The following is a 26,467-nucleotide window of genomic DNA, read 5'->3' as shown; positions in this document are numbered from 1 at the left end:
AGCATTCTTCTCAAACACTCTTCAACCAAAGGTTGAGTGCTAACATCTCCTTGTCCCCCAAACATCTGAGGCACTCACTGTCCACAGAATGGACGATTGCAGCACATCAGAAATAACAAAATTGATACGGCTCCGTTTCTATTTCTAAAGCATTTATTAATGGCTTACTATGTGCCAACCATTGTTCAAGGTACTAAGGATAGAATGTAAGCAAGAAACTCTAGATGATAGCCTCAATGTTTCTTCTAATATCTTTTTTATTCCCCTATAAATTACTGGATCATCAGCACTGAAAATTATTAGAAATAATCTGGCTTTGGCAATAGAGAGTGGGGCATTCTGGGGAAATGAAAAGGGAAAAACTGGGCAGACGTAGCATCCCAGATTCTATCCTAAACTGTAATTTATTTATACCACACCCCTTCATAAGGACTCAAGGACTTTCTAAGATAGAAAATGAAATAAAACAGCATATATTAAAAATAAAAGAGAAATGCTAAAATAAAAAAGGAAAAACAAGCACAGCAACTATAAAATAGAGCCAGGACAGTTCAAAATTTGGCTTTTGGTGGTTAAAAATTTGACTTGAGCCCTACTAGTCAACAATCAAGTAGGGAGATCTTATCAGTTATGCCATTCAACATCCATAAGATAAAAACAGAACTACTGCTCAGATGTATTACTCAGTGTTTTTTAGAGTTCCATATAATGATGTTATGATAACGTATTCAACAATTATCACCTACATCCTCAGAAGAGACATATGACAAGTTTCACAGGGCTGTTTCTTATAGCATCACTCTACAAAGTTCGATGACAAAACACCCATTGTAGACTTTTTTATGTCACCAGTTAAATTCAGAGAATTGAGTTGGTAGGTACCACTAATACCCTCTGTGAAAATTTTAGCGCCTAAGAAAAAAGCATGCTTGAAAAGTGCCAAAACAGACCACTCCTCCATCTGGATATGAGCAAGGAGTACTCTGGCAAGGATAAGAGTCTCCTCAGGAAGTATTTTAAAATTTCTTATCAAGGTACAAATAGGCACCTGAAGTTCCACTCCACACAGCATGGCCTCGAAAATTTTCAAGGTAGGCATTTCAAGATACACAGAGAGCCCAAGGATTCATCCAGTTGGAATAGCAGGTATCTTTGGAGACTTATAGTCTGCAATATCTGCACAAGCAGATGAGCTAATGAACAGCAGTACCGATGATCAAGAATAAGACTTGACATAATTAATACGTACCACCAACAGTCATGGATCTGGTCAAAGAAGGCTGCAATAAAGCGTCTTCATCATTAAATTGTCTCTTAAGTTCTTCTACAGATTCCAAATGGAGTTGGAGAAATTCTGCTGTTGCTGCTGATGCTTCTTCTTTTACAGGATCTATCATTCTCTTCAGAAGTCCTAGGTCATCTTTTCGGACTTTTAAACAAAGCTGCTCCATTTCTCGGATATTGGAGCGGAGTTGCTATAAAAGAAAACAGAAATCATGAATAAGCCCATTTGTGATTCTGATTATGAATGGAAATCATTCCAAGTATTCTCTACAATAGAAGACGTGGTATAACACTTTTCTATTTTTCACGTTTCTGGCCAAATCCAGCTTCTTTAGAACCCACATCCTCATACCTCATATCTTAGATTTACTACTATTTTTCCTGTATTAAATGTGATTATTACAAAGATAACAGATGCCTTCAAAATAAATTCAGCACTGCAGAAACATATGAAGAAAAACTTAATAATTTCCCAGTCAGCTTCTCCAATCCCACCTCCTCTCTCAACCCAATCTTTCCACCTATTTCTCACTGCTCATGCAAACTGTTTACATATACACAGGTTTTCTCTCTCTTTTTTTTTCAAAAACTGGATTATATTACATACAATAATCTATAAATTGTCATCCCATACTTCAACTTACCAATACCATCACTGACATCCCTCCTGGTCAACAGCTGCATCATACCCTCTGGTAGGGACATGGTACAATTTACTCCATCACTCCTCCAGTGGTGAAGTCATTTGTGTTCTTTCCAGTTTTTAGTTATTACCAACTATGATATAATGCCCTTACCTATAAATCCTAATGTACTATATATACTATTATATATTAGTATCATAGTATATATTAATATACTATTTTTTGTAGGAATGATTCCTGGAAGTGGGAGTACTCAAGAGACCTGTGCATTTTTTATATCAACAACTATCATCAATCTTTCCCAAAAGGCTGTAACAATTCACATGCCCACCAGAGTGCCTATCTCCCCCTGGTGCCAGTACTGCATGATATCTCAGTACTGTTTTACTCTACGTTTCCCTATGAGTGAGGTTGCTGGATTTTAAATGCTTCTCCATTTAAAAAAAATCATGATTGGCACAATCATAAAATTTCCTCTAATTTGTTGCTATAATGAATTATGTATAGATTTCATAGTGTTGCACCATCCTCATATTCATGCAATAAACCCTTGTTAGTCAATATATATAATTTTTAAAATACAATACTGTATTTTATTTGCTGGTATTTTATTTTCTTATGTGCATGTACCTATATAACTGTGGTAGTTAGAGTCAGTTGTCAACTTGGCCAGGTGAAGGCACCTAGTTTTGTTGCTGCAGACATGAGCCAATGGTACATGAACCTCATCTGTTGCTGATTACATCTGCAGTCAGCTAGGAGGCGGGCCTGCTGCAATGAATGATGTTTGATTAACTGGCTGGTGCTTAAATGAGAGAGCTCAAAGTAGCACAGCCCAAGCAGCTCGGCAAACCTCATCTCAGCACTCGCAGCTCAGCCCAGGCCTCTGGAAATGCAGAAAGGAATCACCCCGGGGAAAGCTGTTGGAACCCAGAGGCCTGGAGAGAAGGCCAGCAGAGATTACCCTGAGCCTTCCCACATAAGAAAGAACGTCAGTTGAAAGTTAGCTGCCTTTCCTCTGAAGAACTAACAAAACAAATCCCCTTTTATTAAAAGCCAATCCGTCTCTGGTGTGTTGCATTCTGGCAGCTAGCAAACTAGAACAATAACATTTACCAGGTTTTAACTTCCTTTACCATGTTTAAGGTTGTGCTAGCTTCATAAAATGAACTGGGAGCTTTCTGACTTTTTCAGTGATCTACCTTTTGAAAAACATAGAAACCAATTATCCTTTGAAGAGTAAACAGAATTAATTTGCAAAAATGATCTGAGCCTAATATTTTGCATACCTTGTTAAATCATTATATTCAATAATCACCTTTCTACATCTCAAAGGTATCTGAAGAAGTAAATTGATTTGTAAACTCCCCAAATTAGCAAGTGGTAGAACATTGTTTCAAATTCAGGTCTGCTGGACTTCAAAACCTGCATTTGCTTTTAAAGACTACTGAGCTTTACAAGTAGTATATACCACTCATTTCTTTTCTTCAAAGATCATTACAACTCTTGGATTGGACGACTCTTTCAAAGAAGTCCTTGGGCTTCCAATATCTTTAGGTCCAATAAAAAAATCACGTGAGGAATAATTTCAAATTCCTCATCATGGACAGGACACTGTCTGACCACAGACACAGTGCTGATTCTACAACTTTAGTGACAAACATCAGCAAGAGTGGCCATCTTTGTTTGCTATGGCTGCTATACAAAGCACCACAGATCAGTTGGCTTAAATAACAGATTTATTGTCTTGGTTCTGGAGACTAAGAGTGAGAAATCAAGGTGTTGGCAGGGCCATGTTTTCTCTTAAAGGAGAGAATCCATTCCAAGTTTCTCCCTGGACTTCTGAAAGGTGCCCAACAATCCACAGCATTTCCTGGCTTATGGTTGTATAACTTAATCTCTGCCTCCATCACATGGTCATCTCTGTCTCTGTATCTACCTACTGTGTCCAGATTTCCTCTGCTTATAGAGACACCATTCATAATGGATCAGGGTCCATTCTAATCCAGTTTGACCTCATCTTAAGTAATAACATCTTCCAAGATCCATTTTTTTAAATAAGCACACATGTGCAAGACTGGGGAGTAGGAATACAATTTGGGGGAACACAATTCAATCCATAACAGTGACTCTTCATGGAACAGTCACTGACCTGTACCTCAGAGAAGCACTTCATTAGCCACTTTTAGTGTAAACTTTGAAGAGCTATTCTTATATTGATCTTAGTCAGATCAATACCTCAAAATATTTAATGAGTGAATAGACTGCACGGATAATATATATTAAGAATTGACCATAAAGAACAAATGAAATCACTAATCTTTTCCTTGACTCTCCTTTGGAAAATCACCTTCAATTTTTGAAGCTGGCATCACAATTTTGCAACATTATTTGTGCTACTTGGATACAATTCAGGTTTATTTTCATTCATCTTAGAGTTGTAGAACTGAAAGCAACTTTGGAGATATACTCATTCATTATAATTTATTATTATTATTCATAATAATAATTGCTCACATTAAATGTCAGAAAGAGAGGTAGTAAGAGGACTCAGCCAGTGGCTGTGGAATGAGATCTAGATGTTGCCCCACACCTCTTCTGACCTATAGAAACCTTCTCACTTCTCTATCACTGTCTCCCTGTAGGAGGTGACCTACATATCACTGTGTGCAGTTTGAACTTAGCCAAGAATGTTTATTTTTTCCATAGTTGCTGATATCCTGTGGCTTGCAACACTTTCAGAAACAGAAAGTAAATTTAGGTTCTGTCATGAGGATCAGTTAGGACAACTTTAGCTGTGAGTTTTATCATACCCAATGAGGTTTAAACAATACGGAGTTTAACAGCGCCCCAAACAAGAAGTCCAGTGGTAGGGGTGAGGGTGTATGAATTCAACAGTTCAGTTACGTCAAGGCTCCTTTCATAAGGAAGGAAAGCCTTTCCCCAAAGCTCCCAGCTGTTTCTTTTTTGGGCTATTTTCTTATGCTAATCACTAGCAAGGAGGAATGGCCAGTCATGACTCATCCTTGAGCTAAGCCTAACTGCCCTGAGCACATTGCTGCTTGAGACCCGAACAATACCTGGGTTTCTTCCTATTAGCAAAGAAAGAAAAGAGGAAACCCACGGAGTCTGTCTCTCTCTACACCCACAGACTACAGAATGTAAAATGTCTAACACACTGTGCCAGTTTGAAAGTATTATGTACCCCAGAAAAGCCATGTTTTAATCCTAGTTCAATCTTTTGTGGACAGCTGTTTCTTTTAATCCTGATTCAATATTGTAGGGCAGAAAATTTGATTCAATTATCTCCATGGAGAAGTGATGTGGCCAATTTTGAGTGTGACCTTTGATTAGATGGAGATATGACTCCATTCATTCCAGGTGGGTCTTGATTAGTTTACAGGAATCCTTTAAAACAGGAAACATTTTAGAGAGAGCGAGAAATGACAGAAAACTAAGAACCGACAAAGAGAGCAGATGTAGACGCCTGGAGAACAGCTGCTTCAGACAACAGAGACACGGATATTTGGAGATGCTTGGAGTTCAACACACGTCACCATGAGATGTTAAGCAAGCCAGAACCTGGAGAGAACCAGGGGAAGCCAAAGAGATGAGAGCCAGCCTCCCCTGAACGGCAAAGTCACTGGAACAGAGGCTGAAAGCAACGGAGCCCAAAAGCAAGGGACCAGCAGATGCCGGCCATGTGACTTTCCAGCTGACAGAGGTGTTCTAGATCTATTGACCTTTCTTGAATTAAGGTATTTTTTTTCCCTGGATGCCTTAGTTTGGACATTTTTATAGGCTTAGAACTATAAACTTGCAACTTATTAAATTCCCTTTTTAAAAACAAAACAAATAAACAAAAGATCTGAGCCTGATGCTTCTTTAAAAATTATAGAGCTCTGCTAATGTGATCTTTTAAACTCATTCGCTTGTAAAGCTTTCACAGATATTAATTTAAAATTCTACACAGTAGACAGGATAAAAAATATAAATTTATTTAATTTCTCAAGTGCCAACTCTGAATGAGGTATTATGTTATTATACTGGACATTATTACATATTATAGAGAGAGAAATAAAAACAAACAGAACTTGTTCAGGACTTAGAAGATTTAGTTATCTAGTGACAAAACTGGATTAAAACTAAAGTATCATACAATTCTAGCAAAATTTCCACTTAACTTCAATTATAATACCTATCAGTATGGTACCTTAACACAAACTAAAGTATCCACTTCACAGCGTCACAAAGTTAGGAATAAGAAAGTGGATACTAAGGCCTGCCAAGTATGAAGACTCTGGTGCTTCAGGATGGGATCTTAAAGAGCTGCAGTCTAGGGGCACAGGTGATCTTGAAATAAACCAGCCCTCACATGAACTTTAGCTTGGTTTCCAGTTGTTTTGGGTAGGCCTCAAAAATCTTAAGCCCTGAAACTATAAAGATGATCTCAGAAAGGCAGTGCTCCCTAGGGGTTTAGAAGAAGCAAATGAAAATCTTCTCTGAAGGAAGATCCCATCCCTGGTTTCAAAGAATTTCCATAATTTTTTTCAAATATAATTTTCAGCATTCAACTGAAGTTAATCAAGTCCATGAGGATATACACAATATGTGATGAAACAAAAGACAACAGAAACAGATCTGAAGAGATGTCTGATATGGGAATTAGTATATGTAGTCTGTAAAATTAGGGTTATTTTGTTCAAAACAATAAAAAGAAAACTTTAAACTTCAGCAGACAACTGGAAAGTATAAAAAACAACATATAGGTCTAATAAGGGGATGGATATTCTATAATTTAAAAAGTGTCCAGAACAAAGAATGTAACAAGTGAGTTTTGTTGCAACTTAGTCCCAGCTCAGGAAAGACTTAGAAAACTAGAAAATGGATCAGAAGAATCTGTAATTTGAATCAGAAAAAGGAAAACAGATAGAAAATACAGAGGTGAAAGTAAACAACATAGAGGGCATAGTTATAAACAGGTACAGCATACATTTGGAGTCCAAAAGAAGAGGACAGAAATGGAATCTGAATGGATAATGGCTGAGAATTTTCCAAAAACTAACAAAAGGCATCAATCCACAGAGTCAAGAAGATCAACAAATCCCAGGAAGGATAAATAAAAAGAAAAACATACCTAGCCCCCAAAACATGGAAGGAGAGAGGGAGGGAGGAAGGAGAGGGAGGGAGGAAGGAGAGGGAGGGAAGAAAGGAGGGATGAATGGAGGGAGGGAGGGAGGGAGGGAGGACAGACAGAGAGAGAGAGGAGGAGGGACAAAGGAAGGAATGAAGAAAAGAAAAAATGATTTTTAAAAAGAAGCTAGAAAAAAAAATTTATTGCAATGAAAATGAATAGAGTGTCAGATAACTTCTCAACAGCAACAATGAAAGCCAGAAGACAGTGGAATAATGCATTTAAAGAACATAATGAAAATTACCGGCAATTTAAAATTCTAAACCCAGCAAAAATACCCTTCAAGAACAAAGGTGAAATAAAGACATTTTTACACATACAAAACAAAGAATTTGTCACCAGCAAATATACACTAAAGGAAATACTAAATTGTGTCCTTCAGAAAAATCAATAATTAATCCCATAGGTGAAGTTAGAAATGCAAAAAGAAATGAAGAGCAGCAAAAGTAGTAAAAAGTGTGGCTAAATGTACATGAACAGCAACTGTACTAAAATAATAATAATGCCTTGTAGGGTTTTTAATATATATAAAATTGAAATATATGAAACTAGCATTTAAATTTGGGAGAAGCATAGATGGAGCTAAAACATTTATGGTATCTATAATAACTGTATTGCTAAACAAAGAATGTGTGCTGTAATTTCTAGCCAGAGTATATAGCACCAAAATTAACAGGGGAAAACAAGATTAATTAAAAAGAGAGAGAGAAGATAAGTTCAAAAGAAAAAAATGGAGATTAAAAGAAACAAAAAACATGTGGAAAAGGAGAAAGCACACAATCAGATGGAATATTTAAATCCAAATATATCAGCAATTACATTAAATCCAAATGGAATAAATGTTCCAGACAAAAGACAAGATTTTCAGACTGAATTTAAAAAACGAAACTCGAGAGATACATCTAAAATTTAAAGGCAGAGAGGTTCAAATTAAAAGGATGAAGAAGATAAACTATAAACACTAAACACTAGACTTCTCTAAAGAAAAGCTGCTGTAGCAATATTAATATAATAAAAAATAAACTTTATGCCAAAGTAGGTTCTACAATAAAAGATTTCAGTACACTTTCAATAATGGATCTATCTAGACAGAAGATTATTAAGGAAATAGAAGATCTGAATAATACTCTAAATCGGCTACACCTAACAGATACATACAGAACACTTTCATCCAACAGCAGCAGAATACACATTCCTCTCTAGTGTACTTGGATCATTCTCCAGGATAGACCATATATTAGGATACAACACAAGTGTCAATAAATTAAAAAATATTGAAATCATACAATGTATCTTCTTCAACCTTAATGGAATGAAGCTAGAAATCAGTAACAGAGGAAAAAATGGAAAATTCACAAATATGTGGAAACTGAACAATGTATTCTTTTTTTTTTATTGGACAACAATTTTTTTTATTTAAGGACTCATAGAAGCTTTATTTCTTCTAATGTCATGTACATCAACCACTCTGTTGTAATTTGGAAAGTGTAGAATCAATGATGATTGGTTTTCCAATTGCACCTTCATATGCACTGCAAAACAGTCTTTATAATTATTTTATGACCATAATAATTGCTGGAGGTAATTTTCTAGATAATCTAAAACAAACACACACACAATTTTTTTTTTAACTTGCTGATGAAATAGCTAGAGATTGCTGATTCCAGAAGGCTACTATTAATCAATGATAATGTTTTAATTTAATTTATATATTTATATCTCATCTTGTTCCACAAAGGATTTGGAGATATTTATTTCTATTCCATTTATTTACTGCAGTCTAAAAAACCACCCCAGAACCACCCCCAAACAGCATTCTTGTTCTGCTTATGCATCTGCAATTTGGGTAGCATGGTATGGTTTATTTTTGCTCTATGTGGCATCAGCTGGAGTAGACTGACTGGGTATTCCAAAATGCCTTACTTATTTGGTTGGAAAGTTGGTGCTGGCTGTGATTAGGAAGCCAGCCAAGGCTGTAGACTGAGGACTTAAGTTGTTCCCCAAATGGAACTCTCCATAGTCTTTTTGTGCTTCCTCAGTTTATGATATCTGGGTTCCAAGGATGAGCATCATTAGTGTCTTCAAATCTCGTCAGGCTTCCAATGACACACTCCTCAAATCCCTTCAGGCTTTTCTTAACAGGATCTTCAAAGTCCTTCCAGCTTCCATGAATCTCCTAGGCTCAAGAACACCAATGATGTTCAGGGTTTCTTTCTCAACTGAAAAGGCACATGGCAACATCTGCTGGTTTTCTCCAATAGCTTCCCTGAGGGTATTTTCTTCACATCCAATGGCCTCTGTCTGTGTGAACTCTGTTTGTTCTGGTGGCTCTAAAGCTTTTTCCTTAATGGTTCCCTCTTAAATAGCTCTAGTAAGTAGCCCTACCTTGAATGGGTGGAGACACATCTCAACGGAAACCATCTAATCAAAAGTTATTACCCACAATTGGGTGGGTCATACTCCATGGAAACAATCAAAAAAGCTCCCACCCAGCAATACTGAATGAGGATTAAAGGACATGGCTTTTCTGGGGTACATTACAGCTTCAAACCGGTGCCAAATATCAGTAATTCCAGAGGCAGAAGTACCTCTATGGTTTTGCATGGATGACTACATAATGAGGTCTGGCAACCTTCTAAATAAAAGGCTTCCCTTAATATTTACAATCATCATAATTATTATATTCATAGGAGTTAGTAATTTTTGAGAACCTAGTAACTGGTGAGTATGTTAGGCAAAATGACTGAAATTATTTGGTTTATACCTCACAATAACCCAGGGTTATAATCAGTTTTATTAATGTCACTGTTTTAAAAATGAATGACGTGAGGCATAAAATGTTTAAGCAACTTATCTAAAGTCCCAGAGTGAATAGGTGGTAGAGCCAGGATTCAAAGCCAGGCCTCTGTCCCTTATCACTGCATGTTACTTCTTCCTAGAAACCTTAATTCAAGAATGGCTGACCATTCTGGAACACCTCTGTCAGCTGGGAAGTCACACAACTGACATCTGCTGGTTGGTCCCTTGCTCCTGGGCTCTGTTACTTTCGTCCTCTTTTCCTGTAAGGGGTCTTCACTTTGCTTCTCTGGTCTTGGCTCTCTTCAGGTTCTGGCTTGCTTAACATCTCATGGTGACATCTGCTGGGTTCTAAGCATCTCCAAATATCCACGTCTCTGTTTTCTGAAGCAACTGTTCTTCAAGCACCTACATCTGCTCTTTCTGTCATCTCTGAAGCTTGCCATTTCTGGCTTTCTCCAAAATGTTTCAGTTCTGAGGCCATGGAAATGTCCATATCAAATCATTATCATGTAATACTCTCTCCCCAGGTGCTGGCTGTCTTGGAGTCCTTTGTCACATGGCAAGGCAGTGTCTGTTGGTCTCTTACTTTTCTTCCAGGTTTCCTTGCATTCAACTTTTGGTTTCCATGACTTGCTCTCTTGGCTTCTGTGTCTTTCTCTCCTGAGATCAAGGCGACGGGCCAGCTTTGTCACTTCGTCCCCGGGTCGGGATCACGAGAAGTGTCGACAGAGCGGACACCCAGACCCTGCAAGAATCTCTCCAGGGCCCTTTCTGCCAGGCACACCTCCTCCCTCTCCCGCGTGAGAGGAGAACGGCTCGTCCGCGCTGGTCGGGGACCGCCTGCCATTACCTCCCGGCGCGCCGCAGCTGCAGGCGGAGGAGGCGGTCCGAGCGAGGGTGCAGGGACCGGGGCGCGGCAGGCAGGGGAGCAGGGCGGGCAGGGGCGCAGGGCGGGCAGAAGCGCAGGGGCCGGGGAGCAGGAGCCAGGGCGCGGCGGGCAGGGGCGCAGGGGCCGGGGTGCGGCGGGCAGGGTCTCAGCGCGGGCAGGGGCGCCACAGCCCACCCTGCGCCTGGGACCCGCTGCCGCCCTGACAAGTCACTGGCTAGAGTTCAAGCGTCCTCCCCACTAGCCCAGTCCCCCGCGGCAGCGAGGCCGAGGCCGAGGGCGGCTGCCCCACTGCTGGACATGCTCCGCTTCCAGCAACTTCTCTTCCTGATTTCAGAGCGAGAGCGGTCCAGGGGCAGAGGCCGAGCGCCGGTGGAGTCATTTCTTTCTCTTGGCGGTGCGTGCCACCCCCTTCCCTCCGCGCCCCAAAGCACAAAGGAACGCCGTCCTGAATAATGTATTCTTAAACAACCAATGGGTCAAAGAAGAAATCACAAAGGAAGTTAGGAAATATCTTGAATAATATTTATTTTGAATGAAGATGAAAACATAACATTCCAAAACTTATCAGATGCAGCAAAGGTAGAGCTGAAAGCAAAATTTATAGGTCTAAATGTATACATTAAAAAAAGAAAAAAGAACTCAAGTTAGAGACCTAGACTTTCTGGAGGATCAGAAAAAGAAGAGTAAACTAAACCCAAAGTGAGTAAAAGGAGGGAAATAACAAAGATTGGGGGGGGGGGGGGTAGAGATTAGAGCAGAAAAAAAATGAAAAATTAGAAAAACAATAAAAAGAATCAACAAAACCAAAAGTTGGTTCCTTGAAAATCAATAAAGTCAACAGATCTTTAGCTAGACTAATAAAGAAAAAGAGAAAACACAAACAACAAAAATCAGAAATGAAAAGGGGGACATTAGTATTAGATACCACAGAAATAAAAAGGACTATAAAAGGATACTATGAACAACTGTGCACCAATATGGTAGATAATATAGATGAAATAGACAAATTCACAGAAACACACAAACTACCTACACTGACTCAAGAAGAAACAGAAGATCACAACAAACCAATAACTAGCAAAAAAGACTGAATCATTAATCAAAGACCTCCCAACAAAGAAAAGGCCAGGACCAGATGACTTCACAGGTTAATTTTAACAAACATTTCAAGAAGAAATTAACAGCAATCTTGCTCAAACTCTTCTTTAAAAATTGAAGAGGAAGGAACACTCTCAACTTATTCTCTGATGCCAACATCATCCTCATGCCAAAGCCAGATAAAGATGCCACAAGAAAAGAAAATTACAGACCAACATCGCCTATGAACACAAAGTGTTAATCCTCAAAAAAAAAAACCCTAGCAAACCAAGCATGTTAAAACCTAGCATGTTAAAAGAATTATACACCATGATCAAATGGGATTTATCCCAGGTATAAAACAGTGATTCAACATAAGAAATTCAATTAATGTAACATATCACATTAATATAATGAAGGAGGAAAACATAGCATCATCTCAATTGATGCAGAAAAAGCATTCAACAAAATCCAGCACCCTTCTTGATAAAAACACTTAGAACACTAGGAATAGAAAGGAGCTGCCACAACATGATATGGGGTATATATGTAGAATCCACAGTTAACATTATTCTCAATGGTGAAAGATTGAAAGCTTTCCCTCTAACATCAGGAACAAGACAAAGATGCCCACCATCACCACTGTTACTCAACATTGTACCAAAAATTCTAGCTAGAACAATCAGGCAAGAGAAAGAAATACAAAGCAATAAAACTGGAAAGAAAGAAGTGAAACTTTCCCTATTTGCAGATGACATGATCCTTTATGAAGAAAATCCTGAAAAATACACAACAAAGCTACTAGAACTAATAAATTCAACAAAGTGGCAGGGTACAAAATCAACATGCAAAAATCAGTGATGTTTCTATATACTAGTAATTAATATATTGAGGAGGAAATCAGGATTTTGAAAAGAGTTCCAAGACTACTCAATTGGGAAATAGTCTAGTATCGTCAACAAACAGTGCTGGAAAAACTGGAATGTACATATGCAAAAGACTGAAGGTGGTTCCCCTACCTCACACCTTATACAAAAATCAACTCAAAATGGATCAAAGATTTAAATATAAGAATAAGAAGCATAAAACTCCTAGAGAAAAACATAGGGAAGCATCTGGAGGACCTTCTGATGGGCAATGGTTTCTTAGATTTTACATTCAATAGGGGTTTAATACCAGAATATATAAAGAAATCCTACAACTCAACAATAAAAAGACAACCCAATTCAAAAATGGGCAAAAGACTTGTATAGCTATTTCTCCAAGGAAGATATAGAAATGGGCAGAAAGTACATAAAATGATGCTCAAAATCATTAGCCATAGGGAAATGCAAATCAAAACTCCAATAAGATACTACTTCACACCCACTAGAATGGCTGCTATTTGAAAAATGGAAAATGGTAAGTGTTGGAGAGGATGTGGAGAAAGAGAAACACTGGTTCATTGTTGGTGGGAATGTGAAATTGTGCAGCCATTGTGGAAGACTGTTTCTCAAACAGTTAAGTATAGATAACCATATGACCTGACATTCCCAATGCAAGGTATATACCTAAAACAGGAACTCAAAGAGATATTTGTTCATGTCAGCATTATACACAATTGCCAAAACATAGAAGCAACCCAGATGTCCATGAACCAATGTACATTAAGATTCAATAAGTATGGCAAAGGAATGAATGCTTTCTTCATATGCGCACAAAGGGGTAAACAGGTAGTCTAATAGCAAACCAGTTAGAGTTCTCGTCTAGGAAAGCATAATGGAATTCACTAGTATATGAAACATTTGTCTTTCATTAGGTAGAAGAACAAAAGGAACTAGTCCTCCTCTGAAATTAATTCTGGCATACAAACACAAAACAGTGAATTGAAAATGAAATGCATAAGAGAAAGTAACCACGCCACCTTGTAGAAATTAGACTGCGATAGGAAAATCTTTTTGAAAAGACAAGAGATGCAATTTCTAAAAAGTGATATTATGACATTATAGATATAAACTAGCCTGGTTAGAAAGTGACATCTAAGGAGTCCAATATGGTCATGGAAGTACAGTATGATAATTTCAGAATTTTAAGAGACCTGTTTAAACAACAACAACATCATGTGACCAAGGGCAAATACAAAAGAGTGGTGTGAAACTAGGAGAATCTTGTAAGAAAAGTAAGATCCCAGAATGAGCGGAGGCTGTTGAAAAATGTTAAGAACAATAAAAAGTATTTTAAAAACACATGTAGAGCATGAAGAACAAGAAAGAGGGTTCAGACCTACTACTTGGGGCAGATGGTATTATGTTAACAGATGAGCAGAGAAAGCAGAACTACTTAAGTCGTATTTTGTTTCTTCTCTATTAAGAAGAAATATGCAAAATTGAGAGGGGCAAAAGAAACATGCCCAAAGGAAATTTGAAACACATCTTACTTTGAGAATTTAGTTAGGTTTCATGAAGGAGATGAGATGAGCTGCCCCTGAAAGATCATATTGGGAGAATAAAGCATACTCATTAGAAAGAAAAAACGAGAAAAGTCAGAATACTCTATTACATCCGTTTTAGGACACAATATTGTCCCCACTTTTTAGCAATCCCTGAGATTAGGAAGTATCTTAAAATAGATGAATAGAAAGCATTGTGTCAGACCTAAATGGCAGCACTTTTTCATTCCTAAGGGCACACAAAATAATGGTGTATCTTACAAATAATGGTATCCTAGATTTCATTCCCTCCCAGAGGTTCTACAGTACCTATGCCAAAACAGAGAGTGCAGTTTGAGGATCCTGAATACTAATTAATCAGCCTGTGAGTACTTCAAAGATGCAATTTAAGATGCAAATTCTTCTGCAGCTCACACTAACAAAAATAATTTACCTTCTAATAGCATTCACTTTGGAATGCTCTTCTCTCTACTCTTCTATTCTCTACCTGGCCTCGCTTCTCCCTGATCTTTTCTTTTTTTTTCCCCAACTTCTCTTTAATATCCTCTCTTGTATATTTCCCCCATTTCCCTCACTTTTCTATTGCTTCTCCCTTTTCAACTCACTACCCGTCTTTTTAAACAGATAGCTCTAGTATTGCATATTTCTCTAAATAAAATCATGAAAATGACAATTTACTTCTACATATTCCATGGCTAACTTTATGTTAATGTGTCTGTGCCTCAGATGGAGCTGGACTAGACTCTTTGCAGACCAGTTATCTTTTCAAATGTGGTCTGAAATCTACTAAATCAGAATCTTTAAGGTGAGGCCAAATAATTTGAATTCTCAACAAGTTCCATTACTGCAGCTATGGAGAAAAAGCTAAGTTGATCAGGTTTATATACAATCCAAGTTAGTGGTCTGAATTGAATTACTACTGCAGTAAGAATATTCAACTTTTTCACTTGAGTTTCAAGATTTGATCACAGAATCCTTAATGCTAATGTTTTCTTATCCTAAAGAATAAAATTATTAAGCTTGCAGTTTTATGACATAATAGGTGAGCATCTGTTTCTGTCCAAGGAGAAAAGAACTCACAGAACAGAATACCAGAGTACTAAGGATGAGAAAGCTGCACAAGGAAAGAACCCTGGAAATATGCGGAGAGGTTGCTTCAAAGTATTTAGCAGAGACCAGAAAAGTTGTATGTGGAAATCACATAAAGCTGGAGAAAGAACCATCCAAAAAGATGAGAAGGAAAAGTGCCCAGAACGCGCAAGGAGCTAGAACACGATGAGCTAGACTGGAAAAACTCTTAATTCCCAGGTCACTTAGGTAGAGTTAACTCGAAAGGTTTTACCTCATTAGTACTGAGAAATAATTAGTCCAAAATTGAGCAATACTCTGATTGAGCCTAATAAATCATAAAAGGTAAGGCCTGAAAGTTTCCACATAACGACATTGCAGGACAAAGCTCAAGAAGATTTATAGGAACACAAAAATATCCAGCACTCAATAAGGTAAAGGCACCCAATCAAAAATCACCAGGCATTAAAAATAAATAAATAAAAACAGGAAAACTTGACAAGGAATGAGAAGAATAATCCATCAATCAAAACTGACCCAGAATTGACACAAATAATAGAATTAGCAGAGAAGGATATTAAAACAGTTACTATAATTCTATCTATATGTTCAAAAGTTAGAGACATGGAAAATTATAGGAAAAAGACCAAAATCAAAATTCTAAAGGCAAAATCTACAGTATATGAGATAGAAAATACACTGGTTGGGATAACAGCTGATTAGACATTGCTGATAATAATATTAGTGATTATGAAGGCATAACAATAGAATCTATCCAAAATGAAACACACAGAGAAAAAAAAAAAACTAGAAGAGCATTAGTGAGCTATGAGATCACTTTGAGCATACCCATAACTGGAATTTTGAAAGAGAAGAGAGAAGGGAAGGAAAGAAAAAAAATTGAAGAATCAATGGCTGAAAAATTTCCAAATTTGATGCAAACCATAAACCCAAAGATCCAAGAAGCTCAACAACTCCAAAGCACAAGAAAAATGGAGAAACTCTACCCAGGCACATCATAATCAGAGTGATTAAAACCAGTGTGTATTAGTCAGGGTCCTCCAGGAAACAAAGTATAATGTGTGTGTATGTGTGTACACACACATACACACACATACGTAAATATGAGATTTATTACAGGAATTGGTTCACATGACCATGAGCATTGGCAAGGCTGAATTGTAAAGGACAAGTTACAAGATGAGAGCTCTGATGAAGGTTTCAATGAATTCCCTAGGAAAATCTGGGTGGGTGAAGTAGAGATAGATATTCTTCTTTCTGACTGCTGAAATAATGAGTTCTCCCTTTAAGGCTTTCCACTAATTGGATGAGACTTCTGTTAGTGCAATAGGTAATCTCCTTTGTTGACTGTAGATGCAATCAACTGACTGATGATTTAAAGCCAAAAAAAGACCCTCACAATAACTATCAAGCTAGTGTATGCTGGACCAAACACCTGGACAGCATAACCTAGCTAAGTTGATATATGAAATTTACTATCACACAGTGATAAAGGGAAAATCTTAAAAACAGCCAGAGAAAAATGACATGTCATATAAAAAGAAGAGAAGAAAGATAAAAGTGAAGCAGATGTCTTATGAGAAACAATACAAGTAAGAAAGTAGTAGAACAACATCTTGAAAGTACTGAAAGAAAAATGTCAATGTAGAATTTTTATACCCAGAAAAGTTCCTTTTATAAACTAACGCAAAATAAAGACATTTTCCAATATACAAAAGCTAAATGAATTCATCACCAGCAGAACCGTGTTCCAAGAAATAGTAAAGGAAGTCCTTTAGGCAAAAAGAAAACCATACAAATGGAACTATGGATCAATACAAAGGAATGACGAACACCAGAAATGGAAATGACACAGGTAAACATATAAGATTTTTTCCTTAATACTGAAATTACTTTAAAAGATAACCTTTGAGGCATCTACTCAAAGGACTTAAGGGCAAAGACACAAACGGACATTTGCACACCAATGTTTATAGCAGCGTTATTTACAATTGCAAAGAGATGGAAACAGCCAAAATGTCCATCAACAGACGAGTGGCTAAACAAACTGTGGTATATACATACAATGGAATATTATGCAGCTTTAAGACAGAATAAACTTATGAAGCATGTAATAACCTAGAGAACATTATGCTGAGTGAGTCTAGCCAAAAACTAAAGGACAAATACTGTATGGTCCCACTGATGTGAACCGACATTCGAGAATAAACTTGGAATATGTCATCGGTAACAGAGTCCAGCAGGAGTTAGAAACAGGGTAAGATAATGGCCAATTGGAGTTGAAGGGATACAGACTGTGCAACAGGACTAGATACAAAAACTCAAAAATGGACAGCACAATAATACCTAATTGTAAAGTAATCATGTTAAAACACTGAATGAAGCTGCATCTGAGCTATAGGTTTTTTTTTTGGTTTGTCTGTTTGTTTGTTTGTTTATGTCTTTTTTTTTTTACTGTTATTATTTTTATTTTTTCTCCATATTAACATTCTATATCTTTTTCTGTTGTTTTGCTAGTTCTTTTCCTAAATCGATGCAAATGTACTAAGAAATGATGATCATGCATCTATGTGATGATGTTAAGAATTACTGATTGCATATGTAGAATGGTATATGATTTCTAAATGTTGTGTTAATTTCTTTTTTCTTTAATTAATAAAAAAAAAGATAACTGTTTAATTATGATGCGGTTTATAACATTTGTTCAAGTAAAATACCTGACAACAATTTCGTAAAGACTAGGAGGGGAGAAATAAAAATCTATCACTGTGAGTTTCTTAAACATATGTGAAATAGTATAATTACAAGATATATACTATAAACCCCAACATAACCACTAAAATAACAAAACAAAAAATTAGCTAGTAAGACAACAAAGGAGATAAAATAGAATGCCAAAAACAGTCAATTCAGACAAAAGAGACACATCATTAACCATTAGGGAAATGAAAGTTAAAACCACAATGAGATGTCACTATAGACCTATGAGAATGGCTAAAATTAAAAATCCAGCCCCTGTCAATTGTTAGCAAGGATGTGGAAGAAGAGGAACTTTCACATGCTGCTGGTGGAAATATAAAATGGTACAATCATTTTGTGAAACAGTTTTGTAGTTTCTTAAAAAGTTGAAGATGCAACTATCAGATGATTCAGCTATTCCACTCCTGCCTGAGAGAAATAAAATCCTCTGTCTTTACAAAGACTTGTATCCAAATGTTTACAGTAGCTTTATTTGTAATATTCCCAAACTGTAAACAATCAAAATGTCCATCCATAGGTAAAGAGATAAACGAATTGTGATACATTCATAAATGGAACACTACTCAACAATAAAAAAGAATAAAATCCTGTAGATGTTACCACATGGATGAATCACATATGTAGACCAAAAAAAAAAAAAAAAAGAGTACAAATTATTTAATTCAATTCATATAAAATGCTAGGAAACGCAAACTAAAGTATAGTGACAGAAGCAGGTAATTGGTTGCCCGGGTTCAGGGGTAAGAGGAAAAGGAGTGGTGGGGAAAGGAGTAGGAGGTTAGGGTTTCAAAGAAGTATGAGGAAACTTGGGGTGATGGATATGTTCATTATCTTGATTGTGACAATGGCTTCATGGTGTATAAATATATCAAATTTAAATATGTGCATGTGCATGTCAACTATACCTTGATAAGGCTGTTTGAAGAAAAAGGCAGAAAGAATAATGCAAAACAATGTCCTATATTACTTTATATAGTTATATGCACAGAAATGATAAATACCGTCTAATCAGGGAAAAAGATTTTCCTTAGGTGAAGAAGAGAGCAAGGAAAATGGAATCAAGGAAAGGTGCACAGGGCCTTCAGTGGCATTTGTAAGGTTTTCTATCATTAAAAAAAACAAACAAACAAAAAAACAGCGCTAATGCCAAAATATTAAGATTTAACAAAGTTGGTGGTGTATACATGTTTGTTATATATATTATCTTTATTGTTTTCTACACTTTCATATGTTCGAAGTGTGTGTGTATGAGAGAGATTTCTGAAAAAGACACTTCAATGTTAAAGTTGATGTCAAGGTAGTTCCTTACTCTCTGTCAAAGCTGTGAATTCAGAATCACCTACTGGCCTATGAAGAAATAGATATCAATCCAACAAAATTTCTATACATGTTCATCTGCATTTTTCAGCAAAGAAGATCCAAAGTATCAGATTCCATTCTTTCCCACTTCAAATGACCTGTTCCATAACAGCCAAGGTGATCTTTTAAATTCCTACCAGGTCATCATCTGCTCAGAACTTTCCAGTGGTTGTCTATGCAACACCAAGCTCTATGGCCAGCCTTTCTGATCTCATCTCCTACTACCTTCCAGGCTCACAACATCCACACTGACCTCCTTACTGTTCACTGAATATGCCTAACATCCCTCCACCTCAGCATTTTCACACTTGATTTCCACTCTTCCTAGAAACCTCATTTATTTATTCCCCATTTATTTATTACTTCAGGTCTCTGCTCAAATATCACCTGAATAAGACTTTCCATAACCACCCTCTAGAATGAAGTCCCATCACCTTCTGTGATTTATGTGCCCTTTGTTCTGTTTCACTATTCTTTATGACATTTATAAACTTCTAATGTACTATATTTTTATGGACTTAAAAAAATTATCTGTCTCTGCTCTCTCCTCTCACTGTTCCAAACTATAAGTTCTATAAGAGCAAGGACTTTTTTCTGTTTTCTTCCATGGTATGTTCCCGGTATCTAGAAGGCTATCTAGAACATGGTAAATGTTAAATGTTTCTATTCCTCTAATGATCAGGTCAGAAAGGCAGATAGTATGCCAAATTCTGAACATTTTCAGAACTATTCACAAGTTAGATCAATGGTTCTATAATCAGTGAACTAAGTTTAAAAATAAAAATGGACCAATTCAGTATTTAACAAGCTTTGCAGTATACAAGCAGTAAAGTGTAAATTAGGCCAAACTTTCAGTAAAACAAAGGAGACCTTTATCTTTCTCTCTTACACATGCACTTTTTAGTTTCATAACTAAGTAACTATTAATAACTAGCTACAGCTTTTTTTAATCTTCTTTCAGAAAAGTCCCTCAATTTCTGTCTAAAGAATAAAAGATATATTCAAATATATACTTATCTATTCTGATGATAGCTGTAAAATGTAATTATTCTAAGTTAATTGAAAATTCTGAAAAATAACTAATTTTGTATTTAATGATTAAAAGAGTGGCTATGCATACATTTACCTTCATTCGATATTGATTTAAGGATTCCTAATGTGTTTTCACAGCATGTAATTTTGAGAGCAAATTGTATACAGCAGAAAACATTTGTTGTCATAACAATTAATCTGATTTCTTTACAAACAGAGCACAAGCCCACCTGTACACACTGAAACAGTTTAGAGTAAACATATTCTAGACGCCATCTGATTTATTATTAAGGGCTCAGAGTCACAAATATTTAATTAAAGTAAATCTGGACTATTCTTTACTTGCTTTACCTAACTACTATACTAAGGTACAGTACTAAGGTACTTCACACTTATTATTTCAACAAAAACAGGCATCAAATGGAATACATAAAGCTTAAGAAGTATTAACTAGGCTACCAAAAGGAGTAGAAATCAAAGGAGAAAAAGTTCTCCGTCCATTTATTCAAACATGTAACGAGCACCTACTATACAGGTATTAAGTATAATACTTCATTCCCAATCTAAGCTAACATTAAAAATATTTCCAGATTTAAAAACACAGCACTATTAAGAAACAACTTTTGTTTTGGTTCTCATTAATTGCCAGCTAAGATCACTGACATTAGGCCAGATAAACTGGACTCCTGCACTACTACTTATTAAAGCCTGATAACTTTAGAAAAACACTAAATTTTTCTGATATTAACCCTTCTTTAATCTAAAAGTTTAACAATACCACTTATCTATCATCCCGATAGCTGACACTATATAAATTATAGGTCTCTATAATATATTTCACAATATCACTTATTTTACTAAAGCTTTACACTATTATTTAAATATTTTATTTAACTTTTCATGGATCCCCATGTAGGAAAGTTCTTCAAAGGCAGAAAGTGATAAATTTTTCAGAATCCTCAATTATCAACTAGTATGCTATATGTGTTTATTTGGGGAAGGTTAGAGTAGACACTGAGCATCTAGAAATATACATTTTGAATTTTTGTATCACAAGCTAATAAAGAACAGAGGGAAATACAATTACATTGTCTTTTAAATCAAAGTAACAAGAACAAAATTTTTTTTAGCTTGAACTAGAAGTTAAAAGTAGAAGTATCAGGTTTGATTCTGGAACCTGCCCATGCCAAAAAAGGAAAAAAGTGGAAGTATCAAATCGAGCTTATTACTATTAATTCCTTTTATTTCCTGAGCACATACTGCACACCTGGGACTTCATAGGCACTTTGCTTACATTATCAACAACCCTTTCAACAATCACAAAAGCTAGGTGTTATCATACTAATTTAATAGATGAGAAAATAGAAGTTCAAAGATACTAAATAAAAACGCAAGCAAACAGTATCACAAATGATTCAAATGATAAAAGAGATATAAATTACAAAAAATATGCATATAAATAGTACTAAGAATTATTTTTACAGAGTGCTGTCATCCTTAAGTTTTTTTGTTGTTTAAGATAAATTTGAACAAGGTTGTTTAAGATAAATTTGAACAAGCTTATTTTAAGCAATTGTTTCTTCCAATAACCAGTAAGCCAGACTAGGGAAAACAAAACAATCATAAGTAATCAAAGCAAGAATCAAATCAGGAAAAAAATGGGTAATAAGACAGGAGAAGAAAAATATTACTCAAAATATATAAAACCACAGGCAACGTGGCTTAGTGGCAAAGTTCTCATCTGCCATGACAGAGGCCCGGGTTCGATTCCTGGTGCCTGGCCATGTTTCAAAAAAAAAAAAAGTAAATTATGGGCAGGCCATGGTGGCTCAGCAAGCAGAGCTCTCATGTGCCATACTGGAGACCCAGGTTCAATTCCTGGTGCCTGCACATGCATATATATATGTAAAATCTAAATAGAAAATCCAAAGCAATTACAGACCTGTTAATTGATATAATGAGAGTTTAAAGATAGTTGGTCATCAGATTTACATATGAAAATTACCTCTATTTCTACATATACCAACTAAAGCTGAGAAGAGTAATTTAAAAGAAAGATATTTCAACACCTCTCCCAACACACACACACACACACACACCAAAACAAAAACATCAAGGTACTTTAAGAACAGATTAACAAAATAGATTGAGTTAGATTAATAATATAAGTCTAAGACCTGATTTCCAGTCATCTGCTGTTACATACTAAATTCTTCCAAATCTTGATGGCTCAAAACTGCCATATGATCTGTTTTCCAACTGTCTTTTTTTTTTTCAGTTGTACAATATAACATATATACACAAAAGCAATAAATTTCAAAGTACATTTAAGGGTAGTTACAGAACAGATTTCAAAGTTTGGTTGTAGTTCTATAATTCCAGGTTCTTATTTCTAGTTGCTCCAAGACACTGGAGACTAATAGGAAATATCAATATAATGATTTAGTAATCGTATGCATTTGTTAAATCCTAACTTTCTTGTTATAACCCCTCCTTCTTCTTTGATCCTTTTTCCAATCTTTAGGGGTATTCCCATTCTAAATTTTTTTCATGTTGAAAAGGGGTGTTGATAATATGGGCTAGGGGAATGGAACCACTTGATGTTCTTGGAGATACTGGTACCTCTGGGTTTAAGGACTTATTTGGCTCAGGAACCAACTCAAGGTTTTAGGTTTCTGAAAAGTAAACTTAGAGCGTGAAAATTTGTAGGATCGCAGACAGACCCCTGGATGTTCTTTAGGGTGAACAGGAATGATATTGGTTGGGGGTTGACAAACCATAGCAATTAGCAATATCCAGCTGAAGATTACATAAGAGTAGCCTCTAGCATAGCCTCTCAACTCTATTTGAATTTTCTTAGTCACTGATACCTTATTTTGCTACATTTCTTTTCCCCCTTTGAATCAGGAAGGCATTGTTGATCCAGCTCATCCCTGGCAGTCACACATCACACTGCCAGGAGACTAACAATCCTGGATGTCATGTCCCATGTAGTGGGGCAGGTAATGATTTTACTTGCAGAGTTGGGCTTAAGAGAGAGAAAGGCCACAGCTGAACAACAAAAGAGGCTTCCTGGAAGTAACTCTTATGTCACGTTATGGGTAGTCTTAGCTTCTTCCCCTACAGAAATAAGTCTCATAAGGGCAAGTCTCAAAATCCAGGACTTGACCTATTTTCTTGAGCGTTCCCAATGTTTGAGAAGGTACCCATAGTTTCCCAGATGAGAAGGGTTTAATAGATCCATGCATATATATATATTTTTCACCCCCTTTGGATCTTCAAGGGACTCTACCAATACTTTTTAATGATCAGCCCACCATAATTTGAGATGTATTCTGGTGTTATATTAAGATACACAAAATTATAAGGCCTCATTCCCATTCTGGACTCTAGGTGTTTGAGCTATTTAAAAGAGGTATCCAAAGAAGTTGATTTAGATTATGTGTTAACAGAAAATGTAGGTTCTAGACATAATAAACCTCTCTGCCTTTGATCTCATGCAGGAGCTAAAGGTCTACAGTCTGTTATATTTTACCCTGCATTCTAATTTACCCTATCCAGCCAAAATGGCTTCATTTTAAACTCTATTTGAGGTCTGAACTCTTTCTTGGTTACTTTAACTGTTATTATGTAGGTACTGACTTTTATATTTAGGTCTTTGATCCATTTTGAGTTCATTTTTGTATAGGATGTAAGGTAGTGGGTCCTCTTTCATTCTTTTGACTACTGATATCCAGTTCTTCTATGCCCATTTATTGAAAAGACTATTCTGTCCCACTTCAGTGGATTCTGGGTCCTTGTCGATCAACTGACCACACAGATTTTGTGGTCTATTTCCACACTCTCAATTTGATTCCTTTGATCAATAGGTCTATCTTTGTGCCAGTACCATGCTGTTGTGGCCACTGTGGCTCTATAATAATAAGCTTTAAAATCAGGAAGTGTTAGTCCTCCCACTTCTTTCTTCTTTTTTAGAATATTTTTGGCTACTCAAGATTTCTTTCTCTTCCAAATAAATTTGATAACTAGCTTTTAGAAATCTTCAAAGTAGATTGTGGGAATTTTGATTGGTATTGCATTGAATCTGTAAATCAGTTTGGGTAGAAGTAACATCTTAATGACACTTAACCTTCCTATCCATGAACATGGAATGTCTTTCCACCAATTTAGATCTTTGATTTTTAGCAATGCTTTGTAGTTTTCTGTGAACAGGTCTTTTACATCCCTGGTTAAGTTTACTCCTAAGTACTTATTCTTTTAGCTGCTGTTTTGAATGGAATTGTTTCCTTGTCTCCTCAGATAGGTCATTACTTGTGTATAGAAACATTACTGATTTTTGTATAGTAATCTTGTACCCTGCCACTTTTCTGAATTTATTAGCTCAAGTAGCTTTGTCATTGATTTCGCAGAATTTTCCAGGTATAGGATAACGTCATCTGCAAATAATGAAAATTTTACTATTTTCTTTCCTGTTTGGATGCCATTTATTTATTTTTCTTACCTGACTGCTCTAGCTAGAACTTCTAGCACAATAGTGAATAACAATGGTGATAGTGGGCATCCTTGTCTTGCTCCTGATCTTAGGGAGAATGCTTTCAGTCTCTCAGCTCTAAGTATGATGCTGGCTGTGGGTTTTTTATATATGCCCTTTATGAGACTGAGGAAGTTTCCTTTGCTTTCTACCTTTTGAAGTGTAGCAGAAAAGAATGCTGAATTTTGTCAAAGGCTTTTTTAGCAGCAATCAAAATGATCATGTGATCTTTTCCCTTTCAATCGTTAGTGTGTTATATTTTATTGATTGATTTTCTTGTGTTGAACCACCTTTGCATGCCTGGCATAAACCCCACTTGGTCATGGTGTCTAATTCTTTTAATGTGCTGTTGGATTTGATTTGTATGCATTTGGTTGAGAATTTCTGCACCTATATTCATTAAGGAGATTGATGTGTAGTTTTCATTTCTCGTAGCAAATTTATCTGGTATTGGTATTAGAGTGATGTTAGCTTCATAAAATGAGTTAGGTAGTGTTCTTTTTTCCTCAAATTTTTGGAAGAGTTTGAGCAGGATTGGTGCTCTTTTTGGAACGTTTGGTAAAAGTCTCCTGTGAAGCCATCTGGCCGTGGGTTTTTCTTTTTTTGATGACTGATTGAATCTCTTTACTTGTGATTGGTTTGTTGACATCTTCTATTTTTACTCAAGTCATTGTAGGTTGTTTTTGTGTTTCTAACAATTTATCCATTTCATCTAAGTTGTCTAGTTTGCTGGTGTATAGTTGTTCATAGTATCCTCTTACGATTTTTTTTGTATTTCTTCAGAGTACATGGTAACAAACTTCCCTCCTCTCATATCTGATTTTGTTTATTTGTATCCTTTCTCTCTTTTGTCTTTGTCAGCCTAGCCAGGGTTTTATTTTTTGATTTTCTCAAAGAACCAACTTTTGGTTTTACTGGTTCTTTCTATTTTTTTGTTGTTGTTGCTCTCCAATTCATTTAATTCTTCTTTAATCTTTGTTACTTCTCTTCTTCCATTTGCTTTGGGGTTAGTTTGCTGTTCTTTCTCTAGTTCCTCCAGGTGAGCAGTGAAGTCCTTGATTTTTGCCTGTTTTTCTTTTCTAATATAGGCATTTAGGTCAATAAATTTCCCTCTCAGTACTAACTTTGCCACATTCCATAAGTTCGGATATGTTGTATTCTCATTTTCATTTGTTTCCAGTTATTTACCAATTTCTCTTGCAATTTCTTCTTTGACCCACTGATTGTTTACAAGTGCATTATTTAATCTCCATATATTTGTGAAAGTTCTTGTTCTTTGGTGCTTATTGATTTCTAGCTTCATTTTGTTGTGGTCAAAGTGTTTTGAATAATTTTAGTCTTTTTTTATTTATTTATTATTTTTTACATGGGCAGGTACTGG

General features: G+C 36.2%; 1 protein-coding gene across 4 annotated transcripts in view; it reads right to left on the bottom strand.

Moving 5' to 3' along the window:
• STX17 (syntaxin 17) overlaps window positions 1-26,467 on the bottom strand; it is a 73,980-nt gene that overhangs the window by 19,577 nt on the left and 27,936 nt on the right. For all 4 annotated transcript variants that reach the window (XM_077140233.1, XM_077140240.1, XM_077140244.1 and 1 more), the window contains one exon: window positions 1,250-1,475. In XM_077140233.1, the coding sequence (XP_076996348.1) occupies window positions 1,250-1,475 (226 nt within the window). The remainder of the gene's footprint in view (window positions 1-1,249; window positions 1,476-26,467) is intronic.

Source organism: Tamandua tetradactyla, chromosome 2 (assembly GCF_023851605.1).
Source record: "Tamandua tetradactyla isolate mTamTet1 chromosome 2, mTamTet1.pri, whole genome shotgun sequence".
Lineage (NCBI taxonomy): Eukaryota > Metazoa > Chordata > Mammalia > Pilosa > Myrmecophagidae > Tamandua > Tamandua tetradactyla.
The sequence above is the reverse complement of the archived record's forward strand: the minus strand, read 5'-3'. Positions and strand labels throughout refer to the sequence as shown.